Here is a 23,643-nt window from a genome sequence, read left to right on the forward strand (position 1 = left end):
TTACATTTTCCACAAAAAACTGAAGCTACTAAGAAAATCTTCTCTCTTGTTTGAATTGTGCAAGGTAAAGAAAAGTAATTTATTTCGAAAATTCTTTGAAATGAAACTTTCAGGTCGAAAAATAAATACAGAACTGGTTCTCACATGATATCCAGTCCGCATGTTAAATTAGAGCTGAGAACAATATTTGTGTAAGATACCAGCACCAAGCCTTTCACTTGCTTTGGGTAATTTAATGCATACAATTACAGAAACACAAGTCATTCTTTTTAATAAAACAAGCTTTTCACATCCATGACAATTCATATAAAGCTCCTAGTAATATTTACAAATTATACATTAATAAGCCCTATCTCTCTTAACAAGTGGCATTCATTCTTTTATTTATTTTTTCTAACAAACTTGAACTGTAACTTTTGTAAATACAATAAAATATCTTTAATGTTTGCGATGTTAACCTCTCATCATCTTGCCAACAGAACTTTTAAAAAGTAACATTGCAGTAAATTCTGAAGAATGCAAGGAACCTCCAAATTATCACATTCTTGTAACTGAGGCAAATTTATAGCCTGAGAAAACAGTCAAAATTTCCTACCACTAAGAAAACAAACATTGGCTCAGTGAAAAATCACAGTTATTCTCAGAATGGGAGGTTCAAGGGGTGCTTACCATTAAATAATGATTAATTTTTTTACGCAAACCACCCGGGATGGAATTTTTGGCATAAATACGAAATGATTTAGCTTGTCTTAACAGAAGATGGATAACGTGCAAAATGTATGAACATCAGCTGTAAATCCTAAAAGGAGTAATAAAAATGCATCATTTTGACCAGAAGCCCACAATTTCAGAAGTATTCCAAATGGAATGATCCGTACCATTTGATTTTCTCACTGGAATTTCTGGGTTTTCCATGTAAATGGTAAGCAACCCAGGCCACCATACTTTCCTTTTCCAGTTAGTTTAAATATACATAGCCCAGCCCTTTATTGTCTAAATAACCTCACAAGAGAATGCTACCAGCACTCAATGCCAAGCAATTTTGCGTTCTTGTTCCTAAATGTATTGATATTCCTTTTCAAATACAGTAGAATCTTAAGTCAAGCCATTGTTTATTTGAACTTCTCCCCTTTCACTTAAAACTACTTTCTCAAAATGCAAGTTTCCCAGTTTATAGTCAATGTGTTAGTTCAGTGCCATCTCTGATCTGGGGAAGGACCCACCCAAGCCCGCTCATTGGCCAAAAAATAAGGCCCTTTTTTGAAACTGTCCCCCTTCCTCATGTGAAGTTCTTACTCCATCACTGCAGTTTAAGCCCCCTATAACTGAAAAGAGGAACATTGTCTTGGGGTTACTCATCAATGTAAAACAGAATTCTGTTATACGTTTAAGCAACTCAATAGCCAGGGCTCCTGTGGTCATCTTAACATAGACTTACAAAATAAAATACAATTGAAGCTACCACAAGTCATTTTAAACAATGAAATATGTAACCAATGTAAATACTACTCTCTTGCATGGTTATCAATCGCATTCTTGAGAAAATGGCAAAAAATGGGGAGGTACCATGCTTTCCTAGTTGATTGCTAAAGTCAGTGCGGAAATTTTTGCCACCCATTGAATCATCTTGAAAGTTCCCCTTAACATCAACTGAAGAGGCACATGAAAAAACAACAATAACAACAACAAACAACACGTAAGTGACATTTTAGTACAATCATGTTTGATTTGCTGGTTGAATTTGAATTTCAAATTAATTCTCAAGACATCACTTTTGATTTAAGGCTCTTACAGCCTATAAATCCCCTGGTGTTCCTTAGACAATGTTATAGACCATTCATCTGATTGGACAAAACTGTTGAAGGGATTTTCATGCTGTCTATTGCCTCTTTTTTTATCAGCATTTTCATTTTCTCCTTTCAAAGAACTATATTCCTTTCTCAGTAGAAATTAATCACTTCACTGTTTTCTGCACTGGCAGTCTTCATTCATCATCATCTTCATTCTGGTTTGCACGATTACTGGGACCACCAGTATTCCTTTGGTTGACATTAGGACGTGGTGGAATCATCGGCCTGGTGATGTTAAACGTCTTTATAATTTCCTGGAAATGAAAAAAAAAAAAGACAAATAAAGGTGAATTTCATCACTGACTGAGGTAAATGCAAGAAGACTAAGGAAAAATTAAGTCAGGCGACTCACTGTTCCTGGCTTTTGGGTATGATTTCAGTGACTAGAAATAAAGTTACTCCACCACCCCCCTTAAATTAAGGGCATTCAATAATCGCAAGACAGTCAACTGATTGCAGAAAGCTTGTTCACTTGCCTTTCCCTAAATTTCCAACTGCCTTGTAAGAATATTTGAACTGCTCTGCCTATTCACCTGTTGGCTATCTACTTTCTAATTATTGAAACCAGTAAAACTTACCAACACTTAATATCCACATTTACGGATACATTGTAAGAAAGAGTATTTCTTAGAACAAAACAATGGCTTTTGGATCTGAACAAATTACATCAAAAACTCCCTGACAGATTATTGAAATTAAATGTTTCCTCATCCCTCTTTGGACAGTCATCTTGATCACAATATTTGTTGGTGCATGGTTAAAATATTTCAGAACTTCTGTAGGAGTGCAGAATGTGGAGACACTGTCCTCTGTTCCTTCAAAACAGCCCACCACAAAATCAGTTAAGATTGTTAAGGCCGATTTAGACGGTACAATTTTTGCTTACGACTGTTGCATGCGATTTCTAGAGTGGTTGCTGCTTGCGTCATACAAAAAATTGCACACAACTCTTGTCACTCAACATTGCCTATACCTACGATTGTCGTAGGATTTTAAAACGTTTTAAAATCCTACGACATTTTCTGTGATGTACACGTCAGTTGTAAGCGAGTTGTAGGTTTGATTTACACGAAACAATTCGTGTTGTAGGCCTGTCGTAAGCTCGTCGCATGTGACAAAGTCATAAAATTATCGTGAAAATCGCTCTTTAAAAGCAGCCAGGTGAAGTCATGTATGCACACAGACAGTCAATCTGCCTGGTGCATGGCCCTTTATGAAACCCCTACATGACATGTTCTTAATGAATCATTTGAAGAATGTTTAGAGCCACCCACTCAATATAGAAGGTCAATGGAAATTTGAAGGAGAAGGGTGGCCTCAAAAGCCAAACTTTTAAAGGGATGTATGAAGATAAATATTGGAATTTCTAGCGCACAAACTAACAAAATAATATCAGTACTTTACATGTGAAAAATAAATTGCCCACCTTATACTGTGAAAGAGTAAGACGAACGACAACTTGATTTTTTTCAGTTTGATCTTCTTCAGTTGGCATTTCATCATATGCTGTAAGATAATTAAAATAATGTTCAGCTACACTCAGAAATACTTGATCTGATGCCACAGGCTGAGAAATGTTCACAATTAACTTGGCAATGTTGAGTGGTACTGAAGTGAAGCTTATGACTGAAATGTATTATTCACAGTACTGCATATCTATAGGTATTTACAGCTGTTATTAATAACACATGACCTGCTGTCTTCAAAACAGTCATTTAAAGTTTCACTTTGGTAAGAAAAGCATTGAAATTACTTTGAATTCTGACGTGATTTCAAGGCAAAAACCCGAAAACATTGACCCTGGTACTCGCTTACAGGTAGAAAAAGGTTATCAAAGTTGATCTGAGCTATAGTTTAAACTTAAAGACTGAAAAGGAATTTAATTTCATTGCATGTGATAATTTGGAAAATCAGTGATGTGTGCAAGCTAGCAAATAATCATGAGCAGTAAAAATTAAAAGTTTTAAGTCAAAAACATGATGTCCTCTACATGACAGCTTTTCTTTAAGTTTGACCAACTACAACAGTGTAGGGTTAAACAACGGACAGTATTATTTAGGTCTAAGCACTTCTCTATACCGTTTAGGGTGAAGCACTGATTATACAGAAGACGGTTAGCTTTAAGTTGTTGTTATGGCAGACATTTGACAACTTCTTCCCTCCCCCCTCCCCCCCCCCCCCCCCCCCACTGTTCATCCACAGTCAATGTCATTGGGGGATTTTAAATTACATATGAATCATAACTTCATTTACGTTCATTTTGGTTCTTCGGTACTTACATACAAGTGGTAGTCCATTATCATCAAGACTTATTTCTGCACGGCCATCCTAGAAAGATACTTAGATGATTAGCACAAATGACAAGATGCATGAGATAACAGCAACAGTAACAAATTATTAGCCTTTATATGGGTGAATCCAATGTGAGAAGAAAATAAAGCAACAACTCTACTGAAACAAACACATCCTGAAAAATTTTTTCAAGGTCATTTTTGCCCAAAATGCCAAAAAAAGTAAACTGTCACACAGTACCTGTGCAAAAAGAATGCAAACGGAGTTTTGGGTGCTTTTTGCAACTTTTCGATGAGATCTAATGAAATTTGGTGCAAAGCAAAAATTTGTTCAAACTTTGTAGATCTTGTTTCAGTCAAAACAAAATTCATGCTACTCTACGAAAGGCTGCAAAAATTTTTGAGCAAAATGTCGTTGAGAATAGTGAAATTTCAAGAGTGCTTATTGAAAGTTTGTTGCAAAAATTTGCCTCGTAAATTAACGTTCAAAAAACATTCCTTGCTGATTTTTTAAAATCATGTTTAATGGTGCTAATTCTCCTGAGACTGTCTCCAAGTTCACGGTGTCTTGTTATGATGTAAATGCTTGCATACACATGGCAACTGATTTTGTTTATATATCAAGCTCGAGATAGACAACTCGTAAGTTTATACTCGTGAACGGTCATGCCAAAGGTTTCAAACTACACATGCCAGAGAATCTGTAATTGTCTAAATAATTAATTATTGGAAAAAGAGCAAAACATGTTGGAAACAAGACTAATAGAGAAAAAAAAGGATGGACAAATCCAATTATTAAATACATTTTAACATAGAATATTCTAACCAAACAAACTCATTTCAATTTTCTTGCACGGTTACATGTACATAGTTTTCACAAAAAGATGCCATGCAAAAAATTATATATTCGTCCAGTTTCCTGCCAATTTTTGCACAAGCTTGTGTGTGTCAGCTAAACTGGCTGACACCCAGTTAGAAGCCAGAATTGTTAAAATAATATTTAATATTCATCTACATGTAGGATTGTGGGTAGCAGGCTAGCAGCAGATCAAAAACACTAAAAGACGTTAGCAAGATGTTGCAAATTAAAACTCACTGGAACAGTATGACTGTTCACAGCAGAACAAACGGTTAGCCTTCTAAATTACTCCTGTAGTTCCCATGCCTCCCACAGAAAGTAGCAAAATGATGGCAAATTGTAACAAAATATCAAGTCACTTCACAACTTCCAGCTTTTATGACTGCAAAATCTTGACTAGATTTTCATCCTATCACCACAATGTCTGTTAAGTTTTGGCAAACTGAACACTGCCAACATATCAACAAATTGTTGCTACCAAGTGAGGTGAAATACTGGTAAGAATTTGGGCCAAAAGAACAAAAACACAGTCCCTTAACTTTGTACATGTATGTACTTTGAACAGTACTGCAACTCATGGTTGTCTTACAAGAATGACTTCAAGTGCTTCAGCTTATAAAAAATGCAGGTAAAAAAAATAAAGACTACTGAATGCCTCAATAACGTGTTCTTAAAAAAAAAACTCAGGCTCCATAGATAACAGCTGAGTAAATTAGATTAGTGTCATGTAGCAGACCATTGTCATGACAACAGGTACCATTTAAATTTAATTGTCTGATGTTGCACTAATTTGGAGCGGGCCAGGTTAAGAGCATACAAGAGCTGGACTAATTCTTATAGTTTTGGATATCAATATGTATGTTTGGTACAAGTTTTGAATACATTCAGGGGTGTATCACCTGAGTAAAATCTTTGTTCAAGTGCTTCAATTACTTACCCTTACTAAGAAGGATAAATGGAAAAGATTCTCAATGGTCTTGCCAAATGAATGAGGATTAACAATAAACTCAAACAGGCAGACTGGAGTTACTTCATCCCCTGAAACTAAAACCAAGATGTGTAATTTAATATTAAATTAATGTTATTTCAAGAAATGCAATTCATTAATTAATACAATATAATTATAATAAAAGTAACAATTCCAAATCAATGCCAACCTGGTTCACACTAGCTACATGTATATACCTGTAAGAATTTTTAGTGGCTGAATCCTTTGTATAACTACATCACTTGAAATCTATGTTTCACAAGGCTCAAAATCTATATCTTGCAAGGCTCCAAAACCATCTCACACTTTGAAGGCTTGAAAACTATATCTCAATTGCACTCGGAGGCGCTAGAATCTTCAATAAATTCTGATTGGCTGTCTCTATCGCGATATGTCTGTATATCTTTCAGGATTGTTATGCAAACATGCGGTTTTGGAATATAAAGTGTTCTTATCTTTGAGACTCAATTTCTTAGCTGGTAATTACATTGTACGTAGCTTGTAGGTTCATGTTCAAAGGCTCAATGTTTGTTCCTGATAATTATTTGTCAAGCATTCATTTTCTTCACAATAGCAGCATAATGGCAAGGTCAGACAGACCCAAAGCACTTATACCTGCCAACTCTCACACCTTAGGTGTGAGTCTAAAAAGTTGAAAGTTGAAAACTTAGATCTCATGTTAGCCCACGTTTAGGGACCAATAATTCTCACCCCTGGTTGAAAAAAAGGTGAACTATTTCAGTTTTAATGGACACACTTTCCAAAATTATGTAAACACAGTTGCCTTCAGGAAATTGGCCATGTCATAGGAACTTTCCTAACTTAAAAACACAATGTTATTAATGGAGGTCTAGTCACTTCCATGAATTCCGGTTACCATGGTCAGAGATGGGAAAAATATTCAGTCTACTCCTGGAGCCAATCATATTGCAGGATTTTCAGGATACAGCCCACTCACAATAATGAAAATATATATTTCTTTTCATGTTTGGTAGTTATACAACACAAGCACTGGAACTCAAAGCTTCATGTATATAAAAAGTTGCCAAAATCTTTGACAATCATCCCCTGTTACAAGATTACCTGTGTTTTCATAAAGGATTTGATGTAACCTATCAACTTCTCTAGTGGTAGCTTCCCCCTCTGCTTCCACTTTTTCCAGCTATTAAAAGAATACAGGATAAGAATTTACTAAGTAAAAAAAAAACATGGTAAAAAAGAAAGGAAGCCCAACAACAAGCTGGATCATGTGTATTTAAGCAAACTGAGGTCAAGTGTTGACTGATGCTATTGATCACCACTCAGTCGACATATCAGCTGACACTCAGCTCTCAGTTGATCACTCATCACTTGGTCTACAGTCAATCTTAAATTTTGTAGACAGACGACGGAGTGTTGACCAACATCATCGGTTATCACTCTTAGACTATCAGCATGTCAGCTATCACTAGATTGAAATGTCGATCGTTACCACATGGTCAGCTGTCAGTGACATATTGGTTAAATGTTGTGGTTCAATTTTATCCTTGGTTTACATTTTATTTTCCATTGTTTCAAACTCATCATACATAACCACATCCAAGAACAATAGGAAGATAAAATTTAAACCAAAAGTTTTGAACCACAACATACATGAAAGTGTTGTAAAAAGGAGTCCTTGTAGCAAATTGTTCTTCAATGTCTTTACTCTAACGGCTACTAGTTTGATTGACACAATTGTTTGATATCCAGAACATAGAAACCAAACGGCACATTCTCAGGTGTGCATTCAATTAGAAGTCTAATAAATTTTCTCGAAACAATTCTGGGCAGAGCAAGTAGTAGCTTAAAATTAATATTCTCTTAATGGTAAGTAAGGAAATTTCTGTCAATTTCAAAAATGATAATTTTAAAGACTCACGAATCTGTCTTTTTAATTTCAGAGAACATTATCATATAAATCTACTCCCCCCTACAACAGAAACCTTAGGAACTACATGCGATTAATTTCCCCATATAGGAAAAAAGTTGATGAAAAAAAAAAATTATGTTGAAATTGGGGCAATCAATAGGGAAGAACATCATTAAAAATATTCAAAGTAACTGGGCATTAACAAGCTAGATTTTTCAAAAAAGAGGAAGGGGAGCAGTCCGCCAAGCATCAAAAGAGTATTGGTCAAGTGTCAGTTACTAGAATATTGACCAACTAGTGGTGGAACTAAAATGAGTATCTGCCAGCATGTGCATGAGTCGATACTCAACCAACTCTTGATCCTGGTCGACTGGCGGTCTATTGTCAACCGACAATGCATTGACCAACCATGAATAAATAATTTGAATTCTGACAAAACTCCAAGGCAACAGAGCCAATATATTGACAATGTTAGCCACTGTCAGACGGTAAAACTTTATCAGTTGATTAAGCCAGATTAAATTGAAGATGTCTCTTACAGGATATAAAACTTTTAAATTTCACTACACACGATAGTTTGCAAAAACAGCGAGACATGCAAGTTAGAAAATAATTATTATGTGCAGTGATATTCAAAAAGATGGTTTCCTCTATTTTAACTGGCTTGGAAATCAGTTTGTCTGAATAACATTCTGCCTTCTCTTACAGTAAAAATATCAATTTTGCAGCTATGTTGGCTAGAAATCTTGTCAGAATTTAAAACAATAAATTTCAACAGCTTTTCTTTGATAATTGACGTCCACCAAAACACACAACTTTATACAAATCTTTTAAAGGTGGTACAGTGTACATGTAGGTCGCATGTTATTGGTTAACACAGTAAAGCAAGAATGTAATTGACCATTCTCAAAAATCAACTTCTGACTTCTTTCAAACACTATTTCTCCCTGAATATGAGCTTCTAAACTTAGAATGTGTGGCTTACAGTACGTGTTGTGCTTTTGGCATCTATGACAAATATTTAACCCCATGAAACAGAAATCAGTTCACCTGATTTGGTGTGACTCTCTGGCTTGGATCAGGTTTATCTGGTGGTTTTCTACTTTGTCTGTTACGTTGTGGTGGAGGTTCCATGGATAAAGGACCAAACCTAACGACATCCAGAATGACACACTGTAAATTACTGATGAATCTCCAGAGTTTGAATTTATAACATACCCATTATGCACCAGCTGTTTCCAGAGGTTTTCCAAAATTCAGCAAAATTGGCTGAGTGGTTATTTCCTACCCCATGTGCAGTAAAAATACATAACTTATAGGGAAAAAAACAACAACACCCCTTTAGTCTAAGATAGTTAAAATTACTAATTATGGAATAAAATACACTAGTTGCCTATTAAAAATTTTCCAAAAAACAAACTTGAAGGTAAAAATTTCCGAAATTTCAATTAACTTTGATCCGAGTGTCACATGGGTGAAATTTGATCCTTCTCGAGAGCACGTGTTTGTTTATGCAAGATAACACAGTTGTCACGTTTTCTCAATGAAAATATAAAGAAAAACACACAGAAAGCTTTCCTAAATGAAAAATTTATTCAGAAAAGTCTTTATTTACACCTTAGAAATAAATGCGTATAATTCTAAATGTGTAGTTCCAGAAAATATCCATACCCCCACCACGGAGGGAATTTCACATAGGACCCCCCCACCCCCCAGGATTTTCCATTTTCGAGGAATTTTTTAACCCCCCCACCCCTTCGGAAATTCCTCAAATACAGAAAAACACCCCCACCCCCCTCTGGAAAAGTTTTATTTCAAAAGAACGCCTCATAAAACAGTTTGATGGGAATATTTCAGAAATAACAAGAACTGCCTACACGAGAAAATATGCGTTATCGAAGAGCGCGCGCGCTGTTCAATTTCACCGGTAAAGTTTGCAAAAAGCTCTTGATACTGAAATAATTGTCGTGTTTTATAATTATTTACCTGTGGGCATTGACATCAAACTTTACCATTAGCTTCGCTGAAGATTTTAAATCTAAATTGTTGGAATAAGTCTGGCAATGCAAAAAACATGTGTTTTCATTTAATTTGCATATGTCATGTTTACGTTCCTATGCAAATTTGTAGGAGATCAAAAGGATTATCGCTTTAGTTCTACTCAATCAACATTTCTTATGGCAATCATTCAGTCTAGTTATTTTAGTCAATAGTTTTCCTATTGAATCGGAATAGCTTGGACAAAATAAGCATTAGCAGGGCATGGAGAAAAATTGACCTTTCAGATCGTAACTTGAAACCGCCGACGAAATGGAACCGCAAAACGAAATTAGCATGTTCACGTTCTTATGCAAATTTTGTATGAAATCAATAACGCATTAAAAGAATGTTGAAGTGGCTCTATTTTGCTGAATTTTGGCATAGAAATTAAGTTAATAGTTTTGGACTTTGAGTTGAAATACTTTGGACAAAATAAGTTTTAACACGGGTCAGTTTTGACAAACTGATCAATTGACCCCGGCAAATGACCTTTGCCCGTAACTTTATACAAAAATAACAAACAAATATTTCAATGTTTTATGTAAAATTGGGGCTTTCACTTTATAGCCATACGAAAGTTTCCCTTTTAAACATTGGTACAAATTCAATTGTAGCCAGTGAACAATATTTTTCTACGCAAGAAAGTTTCACAAACAACAGTTTTATAATAACTGAGTCACGCAACGGAGACAAAGATTTCTTGTCTCACTCGGACTACTTCGCTTACAAAGGCTTTTCGGAGAAAGGAAACATGTTTTTAATGTAACAAGGGTTTCTTTAAAACAGTTAAACAAAGTTACGTCTTCAAGGAAGATCTACGAAGTTGCTAAGTTGGTAAGTTACAATTCTGAACATCTATGTCTGACTTGACCCTCTGGAAACTTATTCAACCATTCACCCCCCCTCCCCTCTGGAATTTCCTGGGCCATTGACCCCCCCACCCCTCTGGAATTTCCAATTCCCTCCGTGGTGGGGGTATGGATATTTTCTGGAACCACACAATGCGAGACGAGAGACGCGCAAGCGATTTGAAGGAACAACAAGTCCAATTCGAAGCGAATTTATCGACCCGTGCGGGGCACGTTTTTCAAATATTTCGCAAAAACTGTCCAGAGTACAAAGAATCAGTCAATTAGAATAGTATTTCAGTACAAATTCACAATCAAACCTGAAATTTTTTGGCTGTTGAATTCCCAGAAGTACTCTAAAATTTCGCAGAAAGTCCGTGGCCTGAATAATGCTTTGAGCTGTCCGCTAGCTTGTCGCCTGGATAAAACAACAATTCGTACTCGAAGCGCAATTTCTTTGCCATTATTTCTCGAATTTCTGCTGTCGAAACTGTTGAGTATTCCTTAGCAGTTTTTCTTTTGATTTACTATTTTGAAAAGGTGTGTTTTCCTTCGTAAAACGTGACAATCGGTGACTTAAAATTTAGCCGTGTGGCCCGCAAGGCAACAAAAGTTGAAATATGACATGGCTTTCTATAGACAAAAGCTCTTTTGTCTAGGCCCCCCCTATGACCTAAAAATATATGGGCAGTGAGTGGATTCTGATTGGTCAGTCCTTTCTGAAGACAATGAGAACAATAGGGGACAAAAAATTCCCTTCTAGGGGAGGTAGGCTGCAAACGCGTAGTTCGCGCGGATGTACCCGAAATCACGGCCGGTTTTGGCCGGCACGGTGCGTAATGGGTTAGGGTGGCTCCTTTCTAGTTTTAGAATCATGCGTGCCAATGACCAGCTTCAGAACTCTGTGAATGCTAAAGAGAAATCATAACTAAAGGTTTTTTTCATGTTTTATGACATCAGCATAACCAAACAACGCAACATTAACTGAGTATTCTCTCACATTTCCTCTGCCAGTGAATTCATCATCAAAATAAACAAAATTCAAACTTTCTTTCAGCATTGTTAAATTGAATTGCAAGACACTGAAGTGAACATACATGAAATCAATACTAGGAGTTCTCTGGAATGCCACACAAGCTTTTTGTCCAAGTTTCTTCCAGTCAAGTCGAGGAGGTGGCCGTTGTCTTCTTGTAGGTATTTCCTCATCTTCATCATCCTCTCCACTGATGTCAGCCATATTTCTACCACCCATGAAAGTGATCTGATAACAGATAATATAATAGTATAACAGATGAACCTCCAACAAGTGACCATCTAAAATGTCAAGCCAAGGTGGTTGTTTATGAGAGGTCAAACCACAGAGCACTCAATTTTGAGTCATTAACCTGTAGTAGTTTCAGAGGCTTTATATATGTATAAATGCATTAAATAAACCCTAAATGTTGTGTATTATGTTTTATATGTACATAGCCAAATACAGTGTAATATGATATTTTAAACTCATCAACATTAAACAACAAAGAAAGATTCATGCCACAATTATTGCTAAATTGATAACATATTTATACTTTATAGTTGCAAAACATTAGAAAACATCCAGACAGCAAACTCTCAAATTCCCACAATATATGTAGCCAGTATAAGAATGGGCTATTCCAGAAAAAATCCACACCCCCCTGACGGATGGGGTCGTTTTTTAACCCCCCCTCTCACCTGGATTTCCTGAAGCACAAGACCCCCCCTCCTGTCTGGATTTCTAAAACAAAAGACCCCCCTCTCGCCTGGATTTCCGGAAAAAAATATTAGGCTTAAATTTAATTTATTTTTAATATGAAATACGCACAATCACGTCTAGAAGATGTTCTTTCTTAATTTCTAAAGCTTCTGCTAATATTAAAAACTCTATCGCGTGGAACTAAAAAAAGGAAGGAGCAACAATGCGAAAAAGCGAACGAGTTCATCCTTTGTGCCCAATGGACAACACCCACGGAATCTTAAAACGGCTGCTTGTTCAACTGTGCTAAGGACCATGGGACTTCAGAGAGGTTACCACTGTATATGTTGCAGGAACCCGTCCAAGAACTTTCTCCTTCTGTTGCTTTCACAATAACTTACGTTTCCAAAAGTTTTTTCGAGGTACAGATGGCTACAAGTTCCTCTCAAGTATTTTCGTCGAAGAGGGAATGTTTGGACCAAAATTCTTTGGAATTATCTTCTTCAGCTAATAGCTCTGCATCCTTGCTTGCACAAGTAAAAAATTCTTCCACCTGACGCAGTGGAATCCACACTAAGAATGCAATGGCGGACGTGAAATTACACAACGGTGGCGCGCTGGGTCTGGTACGAGTAGAAATGTGTCAGGCGTTTCAAACTCTTCGTTGCAACAATGTTGCGATGGCTCGTTCTTTACTATCTTGTTGTTCACGTTTTCTGCTATAAAAGGACCTGCGAAGGAACTTAGATTATCATATTTTTTAGGTGAGAAATATGCGAACAAAATATTTCTATTATTTTCAGGGTCTGAGAGCGCTGAAGTGTCACCGAACTAAACGTTTGAATTGCATGAACTATCGGTCGAAATGACTCCTGCAGAAGACTTTCTTAAGTTCAACCCCCCCTCCCGCCTGGATTTCCAGAGTCTTTGACCCCCCCTCCGGTGAGAATTTCCAGAATCCCATCTGTCGGGGAGGTGTGAATTTTTTCTGGAATAACCCAATGTGTATAATTTCAATGCTAACCAATCGCTGGTGACTCAATCAGGCGTGTGGGTTTCAAAGTGTATGACAAACATCAGGGATCAAACTTAACTGTCCAAGGTACATGTAAGCACAAATTCACTGTCATCAACGGGTTGTACAACATCAAACTCTAACAAAATCCATAGTAAGAATGGATGATACATGTAGAGTAATAAATATTGAAGGTGTGCCTGGAAAAAAGCGTTAGGAGTCTAGTTTTGATTTGCTATCGTCATTTGAGGTTTTGAATTCAATTTTTTGGCGTTGAGTTCTGTCTACAGATCGCTTACCAATTTCTGGACAAAGGTGTCTCGATCAAAGGTAACCAAGTGAGTTTGCAGCTGCTGTGCTTGTTGACTGCCCAGATTTGAAGCCAGAACCAAGAAATGTGAATCAAGGACAGCCTCCCTAGTTAGTCTCACTGTCAACAAACAATTTAACAAAATATTAAAATGTGTGTGAGAACATGACAGCCATAGGAGTACCAAGGTATGGCTACTGAGGATGCTGAGATTAGCATGGTAAGAATGTGCCATAGTATAGTTCATTAGTTGTCTGTTGTTTGGGTTGTGAAGGAAAAGGGGAGAAGGACGCTTCTATCAAACGAGAAATAAGCTTAGTTATCCTAAATTATATCTCATTTCCAAAGAATTTTACATACATACTTTATTTATTCCAGAAGCAGACTATATATACAATTAAAAAACTAAGAAGAAAAGTACTTCTACAAAAGGAAGTTTAGAGGTTAGCCCTATGCAAAAACTCCCTCAATAAAATAGAAATAAAAATAAATATACATAAATCAAGATCTTTACAGGCAAATATTTAAATACATTTTGAGCTAAGATTTAAAATACTGAAAGCTATCAGCTTCCACTATATCACCCGGTAATTCATTCCATGGTTTGACAGTTCCAATAACATATTGAGTCGTGCTGGTTTGACATAGAGTTTGTATTGACGATTTGCTCTCGTAGACCGAGTTGTGACGAAATCAAAAAAGTCCTCAAATTTTAAATGATAAAATCCAAAAACTATCTTATAACATTCAATTAAAGATAAGTAATGGAGTTAGGGAAGGGATTCACGATTATTGCTATCATTGTTTTCTGTAAATGTCTTGGGAATACGGTCAGCTATTAACTTAGTAGACGTAGTTTCATGTGCAACACTATCATTTCATTTGATGGGTGTCATGTATCACAAAATTAATGGCCACTAAATGAAAAGCGCCATATCTGGCATACGTATTGCAGAGAGAAATTTCAAGTGGGAGTTGGGGGTGCCGATTGTACACCATTGTTCTGAGCAACAAGGTTCATTTTGGAACAGTCCCAAGCTTACCTCCACCAAACAACTGATCGGCTTTATCCAAGGCTTTGTGTAATCCAGTGTTCTCAGGCTTAATGAAATCATGTCTGTTCTCTAAGTAGATCAATAACAAAAGAGCTTAATAAAAAGAAAGTCAAAACATCGATAAGCAGTGCGACCCTTACATGTAAACACGTGTGGGAACTGCAACTTCACACTTCAAGATCAAGGAAATTTCAAATATTTCACTTCCTTTAAAGTAAATGCACATAAAAATATTGTATTCGAAAGTTGAAACACAGGGATACAACAAAACTATAAACTTAAAACACTTATGCTTAAGTTGTTATTAAGCTTAAGCTTACTTTGAGTTTCGGCGATCAGTTCGCGGTATTCGTATCGAATCCGTCTCCTTTCGCGGGGATCTGCTTTGGGGTCTCCATGTGGGTCGTAGTCGTCCGAAGCACCACCACCGTCCTCACCCATATTAGAAGCAAGAATGATTGAAGGTGCTGAACACGGAGATATTTATATCATAAACAGAACGAAGCCAGAAACTAAAAAACCCCTTTGTGCAGATCTCAACTGAAATGTACTTGGCGGCTTCGCGCGCTTTCTCGCGCAGATGGAAATAGCGCATTGCGCATAAGGTTTAGCGTTGGTTGCTGGAGTACAGTATCACAGTCTCATAAAATAGCCATTACACTTTTTCGTGAAAGGCAACGTGGATTAATCGAACTTCAAAATGGGAATCCTGGAGAAAATCAGCGAAATAGAAAAGGAGATCGCAAGAACTCAGAAAAACAAGGCGACTGAATATCATCTGGGCTTGCTTAAAGCAAAGTTGGCGAAATACCGATCGCAACTTTTGGAGCCACCGAAATCAGCCGGGGCTGGCAAAGGAGAGGGGTTTGATGTTATGAAATCTGGTGATGCCAGAGTCGCTTTGATCGGTTTTCCGTCCGTAGGAAAATCAACGTTGTTAAATAAGTTAACATCCACAAGCAGCGTTAGCGCTTCGTACGAGTTTACGACCCTGACTTGTATCCCTGGGGTGATAGAATACAATGGGGCAAACATCCAACTGCTTGATTTACCAGGAATTATTGAAGGAGCCGCTCAGGGAAAAGGGAGGGGAAAACAAGTTATTGCTGTTGCCCGTACTGCAGACATGGTGGTGATGATGTTAGATGCAGCTAAGGGAGAAATACAGAAAGTCTTGCTAGAGAAAGAATTGGAAGATTGTGGCATCCGCCTAAACTGTTCCAAACCAAATATCTACTTCAAGCTCAAGAAGGGAGGTGGGTTGGCTTTTAACGCCACATGCAGCCTTACTCACCTGGATGAGAAGCTGGTGCAGATGATTCTTCATGAGTACAAGATCTTTAATGCTGAGGTGCTCATAAGAGAAGACTGCACGGCGGATCAGCTAATTGATGTCATCTGTGGCAACAGAATCTATATGTCGTGTTTGTATGTCTACAACAAGATTGATTGCATTTCTATAGAAGAAGTTGATCGTCTGGCTCGTCTTCCACACTCTGTTGTTGTCAGTTGTGAAATGGAACTGAACTTGGACTATTTAATGACACAGGTGTGGGAACATCTTTCTCTGCTAAGAATTTACACAAAGAAGAGAGGTGAACCCCCTGACTTCAATGGTGGGCTCATCCTGCGGCGTGGGGCCACAGTGGAACATGTGTGCCATACCATTCACAGAACACTAGCAGATGTGTTCAAATATGCCTTGGTGTGGGGCACCAGTACCAAATACAGCCCTCAGAGGGTAGGGATCAATCACGTAATGAATGATGAAGATGTCATTCAAGTTATGAAAAAGTGATACCTGTAAGGGATACCTTGAAGTAGGTTTTTGACAAAATTAAATTTTGCACAAGTTAATGCTAAATTGATAATAAAACTCAGAGGGAGTCAAAACCATGACCACCCACTTACAGTAGCCTGAGTGAACAAACATCGTTTTGCAGTGCCATCACTGGTCTCCCTGTGAAAGTGGTGTCTGAGTCTTAACTGCAGAAATACAGTACCAATTACCAAGTAACAATTTACTACCGAGATCTGGGTAGTAATTCTGATTTGCTGGAACAAAATTCCCATGTGGCACGCATGTACGGAGACTGTTTGTGGTTTCCAAGATCACGGAAAGAAAAACTTTCTGTTGTGCCTTGTCAAAGATTCTTTAAATAAAATGGATTGCTAGATGAAATACATTGAACACTCTAAAAAACTCTTAAGATTAAAATAAATGAAATACACTACAGTTTACTAAATTAAAGGTGTCAATCAGTTTACGGTATTCACAACAGAACCTTAAGGTATTAATAGGCTGGCTTGCAAATAGCGAAGAGCCAGACTGTACCCAAAATAATAATTTTTTTTTAACATTACATACAACAATAACAATGATAATGTGTGAAGAGGAAAAACTAGACAATAATGAAGTGTAACAAGGAAGACTAAGTCTAACTAAACTTCGGTCGGAATTCTAATCTTTCATTTTATTAATTACTGTATGGTATCTATCTCGAGATAGGAGTTTTCAATTCCTAGTATTTGAGTTACTTTTGTCCTAATGGTTTTTTTAAAAGAGTTTTTGGAAAGGTTTTTGAGACTAGTTGGTATCCCATTCCAGATTTTAACGCCAACACGCGAAAAGGTCTTAGTTTGAACGTTAAGTATGGTTTGTGTAGTAAAATAATGTTCAGATGTTGATGAGCGTGTGCTGTAAGAATGAACGCTGGTAATTTTAGAGAATAAATTCAAGATATTAATTGGTGCAGAATTAGTGTTGATGTCGTACATCAAATTAGCAATTTTCTCATTACATAAAAATTCGAGCGGTAGAAGATTTCCTTTCAAGAAAAGGGGTATTGCATGCTCCCTTGCTTGAGCAAAGTGAATAAGCTGGAGAGCACGCTTTTGAAGAACAAGAACGTTATTTAACAAGGTCTTAGATGCATTTCCCCAAGGTATTTTAGGATGAAAGCAAGCATCACAGTGGCACGTCTAAACATAATTTTTGAAAGAAGTGAACTTATGCATGATCTTTATTTCAAAGGAACACTGCAAAACATTTTGTTATTAAAGAAATTTTTCCACAGCATTTAGATCAAACTACAAGACAAAATACCAATTCCTTCATCTTAATCTTTTGAGGTATTTTACTGTATTTCAAAAGAATTTGTTATGCAGGACTGCACTTTGTACATGTAGGATTGTAGTGGTTTTGGCTGATAAAATATTTAGTGCACAGTCAATTGTTTATAATTTGCCCTGAGCATTTGAAATTTAACATCAAATGACAATGTAACAATATTGACACTGTCCCTTTAAACAAAAAAACAACAAGAAGCCTTGTTGGAAAATAGTATTTTGGTTGACAAACTAGAATATTTCAACAGGAAGAAAGAATTTGTGGCAAGTTTCTTCTGGGCTTCATCATCATAATTTGAAACAATCAACACCTTTAATTTAGTAAATAAGAGGGTATTTCTCATTTATTCCAATCTTCAAATTATATTCTTCTGGTAGTCACTTTAACTTACTGTGTATGTTCGGAGAGAAAACTTTAAGATTTTCATTTTTCTCCATAGAAATAAAATACCCAGTAATATCTTACAAACAAAAAAAGAATTTTTGAAAAGCAGTGAATATTCGCCGAGAAATTGGGATGTAAGCGATTTCCACCAGAAGTAAAAGTTTGCTTTGATTGACAGCATACTGTTGTTCCTCAAACTATAATTTTGGCCAATTTTAGTCAAATTTGGCCAGGTGCTAGAAAAATTTATAATCAACATAAGCACGTGAGGAAATTTCATAATTCTAAAAATTATTTCCTTGAAAGCCATTTCCATGCATTCACTCTGTATGTTTTCTCACAGTTTTAAAAATCAAGAAAAAACCCCAACATGGGTTTTGAAATCTAACATGACGATCTGGGCCTTCCAAGTTTCAATTGTGTGGAAAACTCGGGAGTTCATTTTCTTAATAAAGAAAAATAATAAAATATTTTGAATAGCCAGTTCTATAAGCTTTAATTTGATATAGGGTTTTGGGTATCTATGATACAACCGAGAAGTACTACATCCGTTAAACTGGAGGCACTCCTGAAGGTACACAAATTATTCGAAGAATCAGTGATGAGAAACAACAGAAAGCCATGGTGGATTTACCTTTCCATGATCTTGAAAACCACAAACAGTTGTCATCCATGCACCTTGCAAGGGAAATTTGTTTCAAGCAATCAGGATGACTACCCAGATGTGGATAGTAATAAATTATTTTATTATGTAATTGGTACAATATTTCTACAGTTGTCAATCAGAAGTCGCTTTTGCGGGGAGACCGATGGTGGCATTGTGAAACAACATCTCTTCACTCAGTCTTAATTAGTTAGCTCCTGGATAATCTAAGATCACTGCCAAGTTCAAACTCTGCTAATACACATACATGTATATTTTTTGCCATTTATGTATTTTTATGTCTGACCAGTGCGGAAGGTCACCATTAACATTAGCTTTTTGGACAACCACAATGAGATATTCCTGTATATTTTTACTTAGCAACTGTCCTTTGCTGGTAATCTGTTGTTGTTATATTATTTGGCGCCGGGTTGATTTGGAGATAGATTTATACTTCAGCTTGAAAGGGAATGAAGCTCATTCCATGAACAAACAAATCTGGTGGCCAGAAAGGGCTTAGAAATATTAATAATTTATTGTTATTATTAACTAAGTGAGATTAAAGGGGAGAGATTAAATTTAACATATCTGTCAAAAGTTATGCTCACATATTTTCTGTGCGCAATATTCGGGTTCTTCTGATTTTTCTTGTGGTTGCGAAGGGGAAACAATAACTTTCATTCTGAACTTCATTCAGTACTTCAGGTCTATCATTTTATGTTTTGAGCCACTTATTGTATTGAGCCACACACCTGCAACAAAGTTGTTGCATGTTAATAAGATGAACTTGCATTAGTCAAGGTCACTGATAACATCGATGGCTCATGAAGAATGTTTAGCTGTAACAGGTTTTACAGGTTACAACCCAGGATTTATCCGGTGTCTTTTCATGATAGACTGCACAAAACGTGAAAAACCAAAATATCATGTTTGTAGAGTCTTGACCCAGGGTCTCGATACTATTTCGTTTTAAGCTTTAGACCTTTACTTTGAAGACTGTGTACATTCAATGAATAGACTAACACATGGTCTAATTTTATGGCTCTGCTTTTTTAGTTAGTAGCCAATATGGACTGTGATTTCTAGGCCATTTTGGTGTGAAATAGTATAGGATATTTACTTTTGTTAGTATGGGTGGAATTTCATTCAGACTGAAAACCTCAAGTACAATTTCTGTTCCTGACTCCACCTCTACCACCTGAGCTTTTGAATGAGAATCAATAATCCAGCAAACCCTGATTTCTGTGCGAAACCACCAAAGCTCCAAGTTTGGAAACCATGTAACAACTTATTGAAATTTTACCTAACTTGAGCTTTAATGGTTTGTGTGCAGAAATCAGGGTTTAGTTTTCACAGAATTGTACCAGGGGTGTGCCTGTCTATATATTAAAATTAACCCTAGAGAGCTATTAAATAGACCTGAATAGCTAGTACTAAAAGGCTAGTTCAGGCTAAAATGAAACCTAAATGAGCCGTTTTGGCCTGAAATAGGTATAGAATTTTTTTAAAAACCATTTTGGTCTGAAAGTCTGTAAACGGGTATAGATTTTATAGAAACGAATAATGTATTTTAGGGGCAACGTCTGACAAAGGGTACCGCGCAATTACATATTTTGGTGCAATGTATGGTCAGGGTATGGAGAACCAAGCCGTATACTCCCCCCCCCCCCCTACCACCAGCACCAAAAATTCGGAGGAGAACTTTGCCCCCTCCAAGCAGGGACCGATTTGCAGTCTACGCACTAAAATGATTTATTTGCCTTTGTTTATTCAAAGAAACAGAGAAATATAGTATTTCCGGTAGTAGCTGACTGGCCGTTGTTTGGGTCGAAATCAGTTCATCCCAGGAGCCATAATCAGGGATCTTTGATTATAGCTCCTGGTTCATCCTTAAAACCTATCCCCCGGAACCTAATGTTTATACCTGATCGCAATTATATAATAATTATACAGGCATACGGATTATATACAACTTTACGTAGAATTGTTGAAAACCAACTTTTAAACAGCCAAACGTCAACTCAATCAAATGGTACAACAATATTCTAATTTCTTAAAATTCTAACTCACTCTGATAATCACATCTTTATTTTACTAAATAGCTCTAGGCTAGAGTCCTGGAATTACACAATAATATTTGGTGGCTCTCTAGCATGCGATGAAAAAACGCGGCATCTTCAGTTCTTTGCCTCATTTCCAACTTAACCGTACTCTAATATTTCCCATTTTAATGGTTAAAAATTTGTGGAAAGAAAAATTAAGATTCAAAGCTCAAAAGAAGTCAAAATGTTTAGTTAGTATGTAACACATCTCGTTTGATGGTCCTGTTGGAATCTTGTCTATGTCTTGATTCTCGGCTCTAAAAGGAGGTAATTAAGAGTCAGCAGAGCCAAAACGTCATATAGATACCGATGAACCTTGTATAGGGACGAAGGTAAAGCGCAAATTAATAGAAACTTAGGAATGGTATGCAATTTTAATAAAGTGACGTTTTTGTGGCAGTTGTTCCTTATTTCTTGCATACAGTAATTAAGTGACAGTAACGCCACGCCATATTTTCAGTAATTCTTGGGGGCTATGAACCCCTTTTATCAAGATTATATGAATTTAAAGGTGCTAATTTCAAAACGAGCGTTTCTTTAAGCGGGATACGAAATATGTAAAAAAAAAGTTTGAGAATTCTTTCACCTAGTTTGATAGACAACGAGCAAGAACCTGAATATCTATTTATAGTTACGCTTGAGAAAGCGGTTCACTCACTTTTATGAACCCAAATGCGGAGGGATTAATTAACCTTTTTAACGCAACCGGGTGTCACTAATTGGAGATGCAAGGACAAAAGGTCTACCTAGTAATCACAGTAGGTAAGTTTGTCTACAGTTTTGAGAAGTACTCTTATATTTGAAGCGAGAGTTGAATAGTGGTGTAACAATCGAACAGTAGCTTTATATTAGCTTTACATTTATACAGCAGTATATCGCTTTGAACTCGATCGAATGAATGTAGCTAAATGATCTGTACGAAGAAATTTTGCTTCGATGCGTACCTTGTGTTGTATGTATGCCTGTTAGCGCGGTGGCATATTGAAAATGGTTATCAAACAGGTTTGGGAAAAGCACTTTATGTCACAAATGCGTAAATTTTAATGCATGGAAACGGTAAACACGATGTACTATTAAGACGTCTAGAAGATTTAAGAAAAGGAAGAGGACCCAGGCGTAGTTGCGAAAAAAAAAAACCAGTTCTTAGGACCGTATTATATTTAGATGACAACTTTTGTAGGTGCGTTTTATAAGCACTTCCCCCAAGCTGCTACAACACAGGATAGATAAGGGTAAACAAGGCTACAATTATTAAATATTCGTACTTGACCACAGAACTGGCTCGGGAGATAGATACATGTTGTAATTTGCTCCACTTTTAAAATTCCAGTAGTGTTTGTTATATGTGGAAAGGGTGACATGCGTTTTTCTTATAATCGATTGTTTGGATTCTAAACCAGAATTCATGGATAAAACAATTTAAAGACAGAGCAAATTACGTCGTTGTAGGTTACACATACTCTCTGTACCCTACTAAGTGTTAAACCCGGAACAGCCCTATCCCCATTTAGCACGAAGAAACGTGTTGAGAATTAAGGCCACGTATGACCATGAGGTACAATCTCCATCAAGGTAAATTTTTCTTCACTTGAAGCAAGATGTCGTCTGAGTGCCAACTTCACGTCATTCTTCTTTACATACTTGTAATATTCACGGTCGATTCCAAGGCCGGCCAAGGTATGGGGCACAATCACTTATTGATGAATTTACAGCTCGTGTGTTGAATCATTAAAAGTGACCGTAGCCTAAAATTCGTAGAAAAACGAAAGTTACTAAGAAACGGCTCATTTGTATACGAGAGGAAAATTTACATTTAGTCATACAATCTCTTGTTAGGTCTTTCCTTTGCCTAATGATGTGGAATAATGTAATAGTATGATTAAGAAACATTCACGTTTCTTTAAGGAATGAGTTTTTCTTTCCACAGCAATCAGCTTCAAAGCCGGAAAATGCAATGTGGCCACCACCAACCCAGGATTGTTCGCATGTAAGAAGATATCCTTCGTGGAGCCTTTCAAAGGTGGAGAAGAAATTAAAGTTCTTGTTTCAAAAAGCCATTCAGTAAAAGGCCCAAATCGCGGTAATGGCGCTGCTCTTTGGATCGAGTCAACCACTAAAACTGGATTTACGGTTTGTGTTTTGGAGTATGGCAATGGTTCCAATGGCACAACAGAAATAAACTGGATCGCTTTGCAATCTGCACCTGTTGGTTCTCAACTAGGAACTGCTTCCATGAACTCTTGGACTACAGGAACAGAATGTAAAAAGGTCGCCTTTCAAAAGGTAAGATTTATTTCCAATCTTTACACTATTCCCGTGCTTTTTGTTACTTTCGTGTCTAGTCCAATTGCTAATCCTTTGTTTGTCTAGCTAAATGTTTTTTCTTCTCATTTATATATTATTTATTTATTTAGTCATCATTTCTTTCTATCCTTTCTCAATCATTCATTCATTCATTCATTCATGCATTCATTCATTCATTCATTCATTCATTCATTCATTCATTCATTCATTCATTCATTC

The 23,643-nt window shown here is 36.7% G+C and overlaps 3 protein-coding genes across 4 annotated transcripts in view; 2 read left to right on the forward strand and 1 right to left on the reverse strand.

Annotated features, from left to right (window-relative positions):
- Positions 1-245: 245 nt before the first annotated feature.
- Positions 246-15,428, reverse strand: LOC146473043 (non-structural maintenance of chromosomes element 4 homolog A-like). Its single transcript, XM_085118775.1, has 10 exons — positions 15,182-15,428; positions 14,850-14,930; positions 13,796-13,926; positions 11,865-12,028; positions 8,930-9,029; positions 7,072-7,150; positions 5,938-6,044; positions 4,130-4,178; positions 3,277-3,356; positions 246-2,104 (listed from the first exon to the last, which is right to left on the reverse strand). Exons 1-10 carry the CDS (start codon positions 15,300-15,302, stop codon positions 1,985-1,987), a joined length of 1,032 nt encoding a protein of 343 aa, XP_084974901.1. The 5' UTR covers positions 15,303-15,428; the 3' UTR covers positions 246-1,984.
- Positions 15,429-15,517: 89 nt separating this feature from the next.
- On the forward strand, positions 15,518-17,612 carry LOC146473044 (developmentally-regulated GTP-binding protein 2-like). Its single transcript, XM_085118780.1, has one exon. The coding sequence runs from the start codon at positions 15,562-15,564 to the stop codon at positions 16,657-16,659; it is 1,098 nt and encodes a 365-aa protein (XP_084974906.1). The 5' UTR covers positions 15,518-15,561; the 3' UTR covers positions 16,660-17,612.
- Positions 17,613-21,630: 4,018 nt separating this feature from the next.
- The window catches only part of LOC146473045 (uncharacterized), a 40,911-nt gene continuing 38,898 nt past the window's right edge, over positions 21,631-23,643 (forward strand). Inside the window, exons 1-2 of one of the 2 annotated variants that reach the window (XM_085118778.1) lie at positions 21,631-21,882; positions 23,048-23,403. In XM_085118778.1, the coding sequence (XP_084974904.1) occupies positions 21,846-21,882; positions 23,048-23,403 (393 nt within the window). In that variant the 5' untranslated portion in view covers positions 21,631-21,845. Of the gene's footprint in view, positions 21,883-22,675; positions 22,798-23,047; positions 23,404-23,643 lie in introns of those variants that run through there. The other variant, XM_085118777.1, reaches the window with a different exon arrangement.

This window comes from Pavona decussata, unplaced genomic scaffold, assembly GCF_977016875.1.
Source record: "Pavona decussata unplaced genomic scaffold, jaPavDecu1.1 SCAFFOLD_95, whole genome shotgun sequence".
Classification (NCBI taxonomy): Eukaryota; Metazoa; Cnidaria; class Anthozoa; order Scleractinia; family Agariciidae; genus Pavona; species Pavona decussata.

Excerpts from the sequence above, each read along its gene's own strand:
- LOC146473043 (XM_085118775.1), bottom strand. The coding sequence starts at position 15,302 with ATGGGTGAGGACGGTGGTGGTGCTTCGGACGACTACGACCCACATGGA. Across the intron at positions 4,179-5,937 it reads ATTTATCCTTCTTAGTAAGG|GATGGCCGTGCAGAAATAAG; the intron begins GTAAGTAATTGA and ends GTATCTTTCTAG. Across the intron at positions 3,357-4,129 it reads TAATGGACTACCACTTGTAT|CATATGATGAAATGCCAACT; the intron begins GTAAGTACCGAA and ends ATTATCTTACAG.
- LOC146473044 (XM_085118780.1), top strand. The coding sequence starts at position 15,562 with ATGGGAATCCTGGAGAAAATCAGCGAAATAGAAAAGGAGATCGCAAGA.